Raw genomic sequence first — 12,353 nt, forward strand, 5'->3', positions numbered from 1 at the left:
TTTTATTTTATTTTATTTTATTTTATCTCCCTGCCAAGCAGAGAGCCCAATGCAGGGCTCAATCCCAGAACCCTGAGATCATGACCCAGGCTGAAGGCAGAGCCACGCAGGCACTGAGCCACGCAGGCACCCCGATAAATAAAATTAAAAAAAAAAAAAGAAAAACTACATGCGTGTTTCTATGTGTGTATACACGTACACGTAAAACTAAATGTCTTTTGTTGTCACTTAAATCAATAGGGAAAAATCATAAAAGACACTGATCTCATTTCACATAATATTTGCCAATTCTCAAAACAAAAAGGATTTTCTTCAGAGAATGAAATTACCGAACCCATCTTGTAAGGAGAACACTTGCACACAAAGTAAAAACAAACAGCAGATCCCTTTCAGCCTCTGGTTTCCCTATCAAGCTCTCCTCAAGGGGAACGATTTACATCCAACTTAGCACGTGCCCTCCCACTTGCCAAGCAAATTAACTCATAGGAAAATCAATGCCAGAGATGGAGGGAAATTGGAAAAGCAGCAAAATATAGAACATCAAAAGCAAACTTTAAATATATCCTGTGGAGAGTATTACTGGGAAAAATATTTTATGGACGTTTCTTGCAGAATAACTGAACTCACAAGTATTTGATTTGTATGTTTCCATTCCCAATTTCTTGAGCAGTTACTTACAAATGTGTGCCAGGCACTGTGCTAAGAGCTAGGGGCTCTTAGTCCCCACCCTCCCAAAGCGAAGGTCCGTGGTCCACTCTAATGAGGACTTCTGAAGGCAGGAGAGACAGAGGCTCTGTTGGGACTGGTGACTTGGAGTCAAGGAAGAGTCTTCCTAAGTATAAATGGATGGACGCAACAGAGAGACCATTAACTCCCATCTGTAATCAAAACCAGAGAGTTGTGTTGCCTTGTGACAACATCATAAGCTTTACAAGAACACTTAAGACCTTTGGTCAACGTGAAGCCATACTCTTCTTTCTTTAGGGGAAGAAAGGAGAGGTGGGAGCCATCCAACATTTAAATCCATGAATAAATCAGGAACTTTAGCCCAGCCTATTATTTAACTTTCTCCTGGAACTGCTAAAAGGTTCCATACAAGTAAGTCGTGAAATGTCCAGGAGGCAGTGAGCAGAAGGGTAAGGGAAGTCTGGAGCCCATAGCTTCCTGGTATTTCCGTAACTGCAAACAATGACAAATCATAAATTTACGGAGCAGCCACACTAAGAGGTGAGTCTTAAACATTGACTATCCTCAGTCCCTTTTTTTTTTTTTCAACCTTCCACCTCCATGGTCTGCCTGCCTTGCACTCTGCCTTTTCACCTGGGCTGTTGGCCTAAAGTTGTGGCTGTCTCGCGGAGACTCACCAAAGACCCTCACGTTGGGCAAGACGGGGTCTCAAACACAAGAGCCAGATGTGATGGTGACTGAATGTGGTTTTACCCATGGTTTGTGGGGTGGGAAGCAGGAATAAGAATCCTGCCATGGTGTATGGATCTGAAATTGACACGTCGTAGACGAAAGCAACAGAGAAACTAACTGAGGCTGCCATCACTGCTGCGGATTTCAAAAGGAAAAGCAGAGGAAAGCCCTGCATTGGCTGTGTAAGGAGGTGAGAAAGAAGACCAGTGTACAGCAGAGGGGGAAAGTTCTGCAGAGGTGCGCAGGCGGGACTTGCCATGGTCTTTCTGTCCTCTCTGCTAACAAAGGTCATGGAACTAGGTGGGTAGCTATTGTCTGATGGAAAAACTGTTATATTAAATGTAATGACACCTAATTTTGGCTATTTGTGATTCCAGTCCTTTTAAGGGATGGTTCTTTTGTCTGCCGAGCACCCGAAAGAGAGGAGATGCCAATTGGGAGTGGAAACAGGGAGGGCTAAATTGCTTTGCCTAATTGAGGAGAAAATTTCAGATGTCCTGAGACAACGGGGAGGGCAAGGAGCAGAGAAGGGGAAGAGGAAAAAGCCAGCTGGATGATGGAAATCCTCTGGCTTGACCTGAGGGATCACGGCGTGGATTTGTAACGTCTTTGCTGGATGATTTACTCTGTGACGGCTCCCACAGCTCCCTACAACCCAACACAGCTCTGGATTGAGCAACAGCTTTAAATCCGTGCTGGCTTTTTATTGGGAACTCGTTGAGTAAAGTCAACATAGTCCAGGCGCTTTGGGAAATAACTAGCTCGAAATTAGATAGGAACTGTGAGATTTCTTCAGGTTAGTTTCCGAGCCAGCCCTTGGAGGGTGGCAAGCCCACATTTTGCGTCGAGAACGCAAATTTGTCTTGATTTGGAATCAAGACAGACCTTCTCATCCTCTGGACTTTGAACAAAGCCAAGTCCAACTTGCTGCTTTCGTTATACCTGTGACCAGGTCAGCCCGCCGAGGGGGGGGGGAAGGGGAATTGGGAAAAGGCTGTCTCTGTGAGACTGAACTGTTTCGAAGGATCCTGAGGTTAATCCTTACTGTGGTTTGAAGTGAGGCTGTCAACACTGTGCATTGGAAGCCGAGGCTCGGGATGATATACTCTGCTCTGCTTCCCAGACCAGTGCATGGTTTGCATCACCCCGGAGGCATCTCAGAACCTCTGCAAGTTGAGAACAGTCTTGGAGAGCCGCGCGGCACTCCGACAGCTCATGAACCCCGGGTCCTGGGAGGCCGTGTAGACGCCAAGCTGGGAGAGCGCTCGACAGGTCTTAATTCTGGCCCATTTTTATCTGGGCCTGTAATGTCATCCACCCAGAGAGGCGGGACCTTCCCTTTGCCTAGAGATCCCTCAGAAGAGATTTCACCATTTTCCTCCCCGTCAAGAATTCCGCCCAAGGTCAATCTAAATGCCTTGGGGGCTAAAGAATTGTTATGCCCTGTTTGCAGAACCTGTGTGCTTTCTCCAGAATTAGAGCTTCTCCCCCGTAGCAGGGTACAGGCCACCATCCGTCACTCACGCTGTTCATCAGCCGGTCCCTCCTGTCTGAATCCAGACTGAAAATAAGACATAGACACGAACATCGTGGCGTAGCGGGAGTGTGGACCTGGAGCTCGGTAATTTGCCGAGCCCGTCGTCCTCAGTGTAACTCTGAGATGCCCTTCCCTGGTCCTGAGAGCTAATGTTTCACTGACACTAAGAATTAAGCCCTCGGCCCTGGTCACCCTCTTAGCAGGCAACGGAAAGTAATAGCTAGTCAGCCGATTGTTGACCCCTAAGACCATCTAGGGTTCTGTTAGCACTGCCCTTTGGATCATATAAAATGAATGAGCTAGCTTTGTAATTTCTGAATCCGGAAGCCTTTGAAAAACACATGTGAGTTCTTGGCAATCAGAATGATCTGATGCCTCCTTGGGAGGCTCTCTGGACCACGCCTCGAACACTGGGACTAGGTGACTGGACCGTATCAGAGGGATTGCCGGTAAGACCTGGAGCCCTCTCCCCAGAGAGCTACAAGCATTCTCAGCAACAGATTTACCATGGTCTCTAGAGAATGTACATCTGTTTTGAATGATGCCCTGTGACACAGACCTTGATTTCCAAGGTTACGCTTCAAAGGATCCCACTGTTCTCTTTGTGAAAGATGCTTCTTTTTCATACTCGGATGGAGAACAACTGGGCTCCAGCTGAAATATTGAACTTAGAAAATATGCGATAAGCTTCTGCAAATGTGTTATTTCCCTGCCACAGTTTAGCAATTATGTCTCTGTTTTGTATCCTGATGGCATTCAGTGAAATGCTGTCTTGCATCGGAACCTCACCATAAATGATGAGTTCGTATGAACCCAAGCTCGGGGAGTGAGGAATTCTTTATTGTATAATTCATGACTTGGTTTTTATTCTCATGGTTGGTCAAAAACAACCAGTACCAGCCAGCATGATGCAGTGGTCTTTGCACTCACAGAGACCTAGCTCCGAATTATAAGTCAACTCTTGTGGTTAGTTTGAGTCATTTGTGTGACTTTAATCTCTGTGGATTAAAAATGATGGAATCGCAGCTTTTTCACGTGATTCAACCTTAGAGCTCTGACCATGAACAAGTTTTGTAATCTGAGTTTCGCTTACCTGTACCATAGGTATAAGGTTAATAATGTCTCCCAGGAGTGTTTCAGGGGCTGAGTGCAATGGTATGTCTGAAAATCCTAGTACCAAGCCTGGCACAAAGTAGAGCAGTAAATGCTATTTTTACAGTTGCTGTCCCATCTAAATGATTTTACGTTCTATCGGTCTATCCATTACATAAACTTCTTTGATTCTGAGAAAGAGATGAGACAGAAATGGCCAACAGCACAAGTTTAATGAAGTTATATTTTCTTTTGTTAAAAATAATCACACACGTCATTAGGGCCAGTAAACAATCTTTACCTGAAGAAGGTGTTAAGCTGGGAGAACATTAAGTCAGAAGCACTCTTCCGTCTTTTTATGGAATCTCAGATGACTTTTTGCATACGAATTATTCACAAAAAAAATTTGCACTCTAGCATATCCTAGAAGAGTAAGACACCGAAGTTAGCCGTCAGCAGATCAAAGGGCTAAGACGAATATAAGAGCGGGTTTTCGAGTCAGACTGCAGGGTCCTACCCCAGGAAATCGCCGCATCGTGTTTCATAAATGCTTTATATCAGTTAGCATTTTTAACTCTGTCCAGAAGCACCAATCCATCACAGTGCCCAGATGTGACGTGATTCAGTCAATTTTGCCTAAAAAGCCCTTTGGTTTATTACTAGTGACTTTCTTGCTATGGAGTGAGCAGAGAAGGCTTTGATATGCCCTTTAAAGACCATATGTGGGCCCTGCCAGTTTTAATGACCATTGCCCCTACAGACTTCATATATGTGCTCATTTAGATAACGAGAAGAATCCGTGTACAGGACAGGTCATTGAATTCCCTGCCTAATATGAATGAATATTAAACATTGGGATCTGAAAAGAATATTTTGAAATCCCATTAATATTTATAACCGATCTATGGGACTAAGGGAATTCTTCAGTATAAAATATTCCAAATTCATGTTTGTAAGAATGAAGCATCCTTGAATTTAAAATAGAGTTTTCCTCACTGAAATAGATTTCTATTACACATATGCCTGGTGAAATCTTTGTTGGTGATGTTATATATCCTTACATTATTTAATAGGATGGGAAGGGCATTTTAGAACCTTGAGCTCAACTGAACCTAATTTACTCTTTTTTATCAAAAATAAAATGTCTGTTTCCTTTTCCACTGTCTATATTCATAACAATGGCTTCTCAAGAGGAGCTAACAGTATCATAAAGATTATAGTCCCTTTGATTTAAAAACTTTTGCCAAAGCTAGATTCGATCTCTTTTTTTTTTTCTGTCAAAATATAACAGAAAGAATAATTCCATTAGTAAAGGAGATAAGAGTGTCCACAGTAAACCAATAAATTTCCTCTGCGGAAAGGGCCAGAAATATTCTGACACAATCATAAATAAAATCTTCCCCATCCGATTAGCGTCGGTTATTCAAATGCAACATTTCATAACGTCAGGACTGAAACTTCCCTTTAATGCACCAGATGAACCCAAGAAAAGCTTTAGGTCAAATCCTGGGGCCTAGAGATCTATTTCATCTACTGCCGGGATCCTTTTGAACAAGTTGGAAATCTGAAGCTGACCCTGACTTCCCAACTATGTAATGAAGTGATATTCTTAGAGGCAGAGCAGTCTGCTGGTTAGGGGGGAAACCTTGCCCAATTTGGGAAAAGGGTCCAATCATGATGCCACTTCACACACCAAATTCCATAGAGGGCACGAGGTTGAGTAGGCCAAAGTAACAATGCGTAGTAGGGGAGAGCTGTTCATTGCAGCAGGTGCAGCAGGGAGCAGGGGTTGTCATCAGAGGAAAATGGGACTTTCAGGCCACAGAAGAACTCCAGCGAGGGTCTGGACATCCGAGGGACGGTTAGGACAAATCCCCTGTTCTAGGGTCCTGCATAGGCCCAATTAATGGACTATCCAAATCCTTCTGTGTTTCCTTTTGGCCGTGCCCATAAAAGCTGCAACAGGCTGCAGATCTCCTTGTGTCTCAGGATAGATAGATGTTTGTTTTTTTTTTTTTTTTTAATTTGGGAGGTCTTAGCCAAAGAATTAGCTTCTTCCAAGCAGATCCTGAAATGTATGCCGTCCCACTAAACATGGCCCCTTTCTTGAAATGGGCAGAATCTATGGAATTTATGGCATTTTTTTTACAGAATTAATACGAGGAACATAGAGGAAAGATTATCCCAGCCCTAGACAGGAAATAGAATTCAGAATATGCTTGCTGGCCTAGCATTACTCCCTTTAAAAAAAAAAAAAAAAGCTACATATGTTATAATCAAACTTAACATGTGCAACACTGGCTCTTGATTGCCTGCCTTCAAAATTCAGAACTTGTCCCTTCTCAAATCCTCTGTGTTTCAGAAAACAGAGCCACCCTTCTCCTAGCTCCTTAGCCAAAAATCAGGAATCGTCCTTGGTTTCTTTGGCTTCTCTACCCCGGTATCTGATCTATGACCAAATCCTACTGATCTTGCTTCCAAAACAGACATCGAACTCCCTTCTCGTCATCGCCGTCACCGCCAAGACACCACCTTATTTTATAACTAGTCTCTCTGTGTTGCCTCTTTCCAGTTCATTCTTCACAGAGCCAGCATGGTCCTCTTAAAACACATGTCTGTTCACAACACTCCGTTTCCAAGTCAGAGCCCTCTGCTGCTTTCCCTGTGCACACAGGATTCAATCTCAAATCCTTATCATGACCTGCAAGGTCCTGAGTGATTTAGGACAGGGGTCACAGATTTTTTCTGTAAAGGCCAAAGAGTGACTAGTTTAGAGTTTGTGAACTATACAGTCTCTGTTATAGCTACTCAACTCTGCTAGTGTAGTGAAAGCTACAGATGTTATAAAAAGGATTGGACACAGCTATGTTCCAATAAAACTTTATTTACCAACAAAAGTGACCGGCCCAAGGACCGTAGCTGGCCCACCCCTGACCCAGCACGTCCCGATTTCACTAACTCCTCCCTCCCTTAGCTCACTTAGCCCTCCTGACACACCTCTCATTCCTGCCATGGTGTTGCCCGCTCAAGACCATTGTGCACTCTGTTCTCTCTGTGCATGTAAATGTGTAAAATGTCATTCCTACATTTCATTCGGTTTTCCAACTGTCTTTTTATAGCTCCCTGTATTTTAATTGTCAGTCACTGTACATTGCATTGGTTTAGAGTCTGTTTCTCCTTCAAGTTGGGAGGTCCGTGAATGCAAAGACTGGATTTGCTTTGCTCATCTTTGTATCTCTGGCACCTGGCACGCTGCTTAACACAGCGTCACTTCTCAATTAAAGGTTTGGTACATTAAGAATGAATTAATGAGATCTAATCAAAACATGAAAAACAACAAAAGACAAAAATCTGGGTTCAAAAGACAAAAATCTGAAGTATGAGATGCTTTAAATCCGTTCATTTCCAAGGTATTTTATTTTAAAAGTTCCGCACTCAAAATAGGCAATAGGTGGGAGTCAGGGTAATTAACAGGTGTGTCCCCAGATCTTAAAGCTACAGAGGCAGTGTGCTTGACACATTGTAGCTTACACAAAGTCCCATGCAGATCAGGCAGCTCTCCGTCATCTTGTAGTTCTGCCGTCTGGAGCGTGAGCCCCCACGGTCAGCGTGGAGGACAGAAGGAAGTGGAAGGAGGCCTGTGGCTTTTCACAGCCGTGGACTGGATGTGACACATTTCAGTGGCATACTACCAATGATGTATCTTACTGACTTAAAAAAGCTTTTTGTACATGTTAATTTACCTCGTTTATGCTAAGATCTCATTTTGGTGGTAATTATTGGTGTCTTACTCACCTGTCTCCCCCAGACACTTTTCTACAAAGACTTTTAATGGTTAGTAGAGGAAAATGCTCATTTTGTAATAATTTCGTGTTATGATCATGACTTTTCTATATACTTTATAAGTTTGGGTCATTTTAAAGTAATTCTATGGTGTGTTTCTTTTTAATATATATTTTTAGAGGTTTATTTATTTATTTGAGAGAGAGAGTGTGTGTGTGTGTGAGTGAGGGTAAGGAGGGGCAGAGGCAGAGAGACAGAATCCTCACGCAGACTCCCTGCTGAGCACAGAGCTCAACCGGGGCTCAGTCCCAGGACCCTGAGATCATGACCTGAGCCAAGGTCAGATGGTAAACCGACTGAGAAACCCATGCCCCCCATTAAAATGTATCCTAACATGATAATAAGTTAGAATTCCTTGAAAGTAAAATTTCAACAGTGTTTTTAATCTGATATTCTCTTTTTTCCTTGTTTTAGTTTTGCAAAATTTTGCAGGCTATGTATTTTGAAGTCTACGTAATGTTGGTGGAGCTGAACTATCCATGGTTCTATGGCACATGGTCTCACCTGACCAGTAATCCTAGTTGGGTCTTTGGCCATCCTTGAGTGACACTGACAGGAATATAAAAATGTACCTTGTTTTAAAGGTACAATAATAAACATATGTGCTCCCTCAAAGAAGGCAGAAACAATTCTGTAATTTAAAATCAACCTCCTGAGGTTTAGCCTCCTTATTTCCATAGCTTGCCCAAAGGAACGCCTCAGGAGAGACTGGTCTCTGGCACAAAACCAGATATGCTTTTCGGACACAGAAATAAACGCAGTCAGGTGAGGAATGATGGCGAGCGCCGGACTCAAACAGGAGTCATCAGCCAAGTGGCAAACTTCCCTCATACAGAACCTCCCGAGGGCCCTGTAACAGGGATTCTGTGGATCTGCAATGATCTGCCTCTGCCGTGGAATCTGGAAGTCTTGCCTCCTTGGTTTGCCACACTGGGAAGCTTTAAGAAATTGCTTCCTCTGAAAGGGTCAGAATTATTTGAAAGATCATCAGAATTTCCAATTCAGTAGTAACTGTGATTGGGAAAGTCAAAGTCCCAAGTCCTGAGAAGGGGGAGTAGGGGAAAGTTTACCTCAGACCCTCCTGAGGTAGAAATACGTATGAGTTTTGAGTTCCGACGTATACAACATGTATCAGGGTTTGAGGATACCATGGGTCTCCCCCTTCCCTCTTGCTGTGTGAGTACATGCACACATAGCAGCTTGGGTATGTGCTGATTAGGTCTTAAATTACAAAAAAGAACATATACTTTTCCCCCATCACAATTCATTTTTATTTAAAAAAAAAAAAAGCAAAGAGAAGTTTTCTATAGCCTGAATTTAGAACAACTGGGTCAGGAGTTTGAAAAGGACAAAGAAATAAAAGGAGAACCAGAATGATGTTTGTTTGACCTTTGAAGACTCCATCCCCATAATCTTTATTAAGCTGCGCTAAGTGCTTTCCAGGCTTTATCACATCTCATCTTTACGACGTTCTATGAGGTAAACACTTCCCCCCACTTTATGGATGAGGAAGCTACAGCTCTGAGGTCTAAGTAGAACCACGACTTCAGCCTGAACTTCCTTTGTCTCTAAATCTCACTTTTCGGATAAAAGTAAGCATCTCTATCCTGGAGATCCTAATGATATCTCCCCACGGAGACTTCTTTGGTTCCACCACCCACCCTTCTACATACCGAGATTCAGCCATACCTGGAAACGAGGCCTTTCTTTTGTATATTCTTCCCCAACCTATACTTTCTGTCATATTGAAAATAACTGGCTTTTCAAATTCATTTCCTACAGATGAGATTATAACACCAAACATGTTATTTGAGGTTTCACTTGCTCCTTCCCTTTCCGCCTTCCCAGATTTGGGTTCTCCAGACCCTCAAAGGTCCACGTGTGCCTCCAGCCCTACCAGTGCACTCCCAGCACCGCCACCACCAGCCGCTATCCAGCACCCGGCCGCGCAAGAATTTGGAAATCTAGCTGCCCTACCGCTGCTCACATGACAAATGACGTTCACACTCATGGCTCACTTCATGGGGTAACTTGAGTGTTATTAGGAATCCGGAGAGGCTCTTTCAAGATCATATCTTGAGGTGTTCTTTCAAGATCATGTCCATCAAAATACATGTAGGCAAGAGTAATGTTATTTTCAGAATAAACTTGAATCCATCCTAATATACCTTCACAAGGCTAAGTAGTCTCAATTCTGGGTATGTTCACTTAGCTCTTATTAGTGTGTACAGAGCTGTGACACCTGAGAATCATTTCTCCATTTCAGTGCGAGAATCCAAGATCTGTGGTCCGTGAACCATTGTAGGTATTCTAGCAGAGCTGTAATTAGACCAAGAGGTCCTTCAACACTATGGTACCTTTTCTCACCATCCTACAAACTAGCTCATGGTGTTTAAGCTCCAAAGTGGGATGGAGGTTCAGGTCCTAAAGTGTAGAGCAAACCCAGCTGCTGAGAAAGCTTAGATGAAAAAAAATGTGTTTCACCCTCTTGGTCCTGTTGGATTCCTAGTTTTAGTCTCTGAGGACCAGGAGTCTGTACCGTGGCGACAGCAGGGAGTGGCCAGGGAAAGGAAGTGCTTTCCTTCTTGCTGTCACTGCCAACTGGCCCTCCATTTGTACAGACTCATAGAAAATTAAAGCTTAACAGGATCTCAGAAGAATGGAGCAGGACCAGGAAGAGTTTTCCCCATAATTACTTGGTCAAACTTTTTAAAGAAACTGCTCTATAATCCAACCTTGATATACTGGAGATATAAGAAAGATTCAAGGAAACATATGTTTGTAGGAGTGAGGACACATGTGTTAGATCAGTGTACTTCATGCATTTAAGATTGTTAAGCTTGTAAGTGACAGAAAACCCAACTCCGATGGCTCCTGCAAAAAAAAGGGGGCAGGGGGATTTATTGGTATTGTTCCTGAAAAATCTAGGGGTGAAGCTGTAGGACTTTACATTAAGACAGTAAAGCTGCCTGGATTGATTCAACCAACATCATAAAGACTTCGCTTCTGTCTGTTTCTTGTCTCTACCTTCTGCTGACTTAGATTTCTTTATGGTGAACTACCAGGTGGTACCAAGCATCTCAGTGCCAAGTTACAAAAAAGAGCCCATTTTCCAAAAGCTCACCAGTATTCTTGGAAGTGAATCTCATTGGCTGATTGGTCTGGCTTCTGGACCCCCTGCCAAACCAATCAGGGTGAATGGATTCACTGATCCCTTCAGCCTAGGCCACCTTTGTCAGAGCTCAAAGTAGGGGAGGTGTAATCCCATCAATCAAAATTTGGGCACTGTTGCCACAGAAGAGCCAAGAGATGCAGAGCAGGTGGTGTTCACCACGCACAATCCTCCCAACCAGCCTGGAGGCCAGTATTTGACTATCTTCTACCACACCTTCCTTTAAGTTCCTGGGCTTCTTGAGTCTAGTAAGTAGAATACCAAGTAGAAGTCTTTCACCATTTATGACTGGTTTGAGCCCCTTTATAAGACCCAAAGCCAGTCCAAGAGGAAAAGAAATAGCAAAATGAATTTGTGTAAGCAATGTGTATTTTTTCTTCCAACTCCTGGGACTAGGAGTCCTCCCTGCCCATCCTCCACACCCAGCCTTTGGGGCCATCCTCCACTCCTGTATAAGTCAGCTCTTTCCACCGATTGCCTTACCTCCTAGAAAGCCTTGTTGACTTTTAAGATTTGCCTCAAACTTGCGTTCTCCCATCTCCTCTCCACTCTCAGGACTTGGGGATGCCTCCCTAATACTTAGTGGTCCAGCCCAGCCCCTGTTCCCACCCCTGACCACGTCTTGCTTCCAGCAGGATATGGTGGAATATGGTGGAATATATAGGCAATATACTGTTTATTTTTCAAGTAGCTTGGATTACCGGCGAATGTTGTCATTTACTTTCTCAGCTGGCTGGAGAAGGCAGAACACACTCTTCTGTGAACAATTTTCCATTGTTTACTGGGAGGTTATTTCCTGAATTTGTATACATTTCCTTATACCAGAGCTCTGGGGAAACATCTTCTAAAATTGGAAGTATGAACTTGAGGGTAATTCTCATTTTATGTTCAGTTCGTCGTGTGGGGTTTTACACACTTGTTTATACTTAACTAAATGCCTATCAGTATGGTCCTCTTATATGGGATTGTTTAGAGGATGTCTGTGTATCTTGCTAAACAGAAGACATCCAAACATATGTAGCCTTGGATAACAAGGATTACCAACATACATATGCGTTGGTTTTTAACATTTCCCTTCTGCCCTTTATTTAAATAAAGGCAAATGCATGCCTCCATACATACATATGCTCCAAAAGACACTCACGGCAAATGCGCTGTAGCTTTGTCTCGGAGAGCTGACCCCATCCTGTTTCCCTTCCCACTCCATGCCCCCTGGGTGCGGACAGACAGACAACGTAACTGTTCCTCCATCCATCTGTTCATTCGGGTAATCCAACAAATGTGGATTGC

At 43.3% G+C, this 12,353-nt stretch overlaps 1 protein-coding gene across 8 annotated transcripts in view; it reads left to right on the forward strand.

Moving 5' to 3' along the window:
• Positions 1-12,353, forward strand: part of RNLS (renalase, FAD dependent amine oxidase) — a 268,471-nt gene that overhangs the window by 210,854 nt on the left and 45,264 nt on the right. The window contains exon 6 of one of the 8 annotated variants that reach the window (XM_047703031.1): positions 9,740-10,945. The exons of the other annotated variants lie outside the window; for them this stretch is intronic. Within the exon in view, the coding sequence (XP_047558987.1) occupies positions 9,740-9,882 (143 nt within the window). The 3' untranslated portion in view covers positions 9,883-10,945. Of the gene's footprint in view, positions 1-9,739; positions 10,946-12,353 lie in introns of those variants that run through there. 8 annotated transcript variants of the gene reach the window in all.

The sequence above is a fragment of the Lutra lutra genome, chromosome 14 (assembly GCF_902655055.1).
Source record: "Lutra lutra chromosome 14, mLutLut1.2, whole genome shotgun sequence".
Lineage (NCBI taxonomy): Eukaryota > Metazoa > Chordata > Mammalia > Carnivora > Mustelidae > Lutra > Lutra lutra.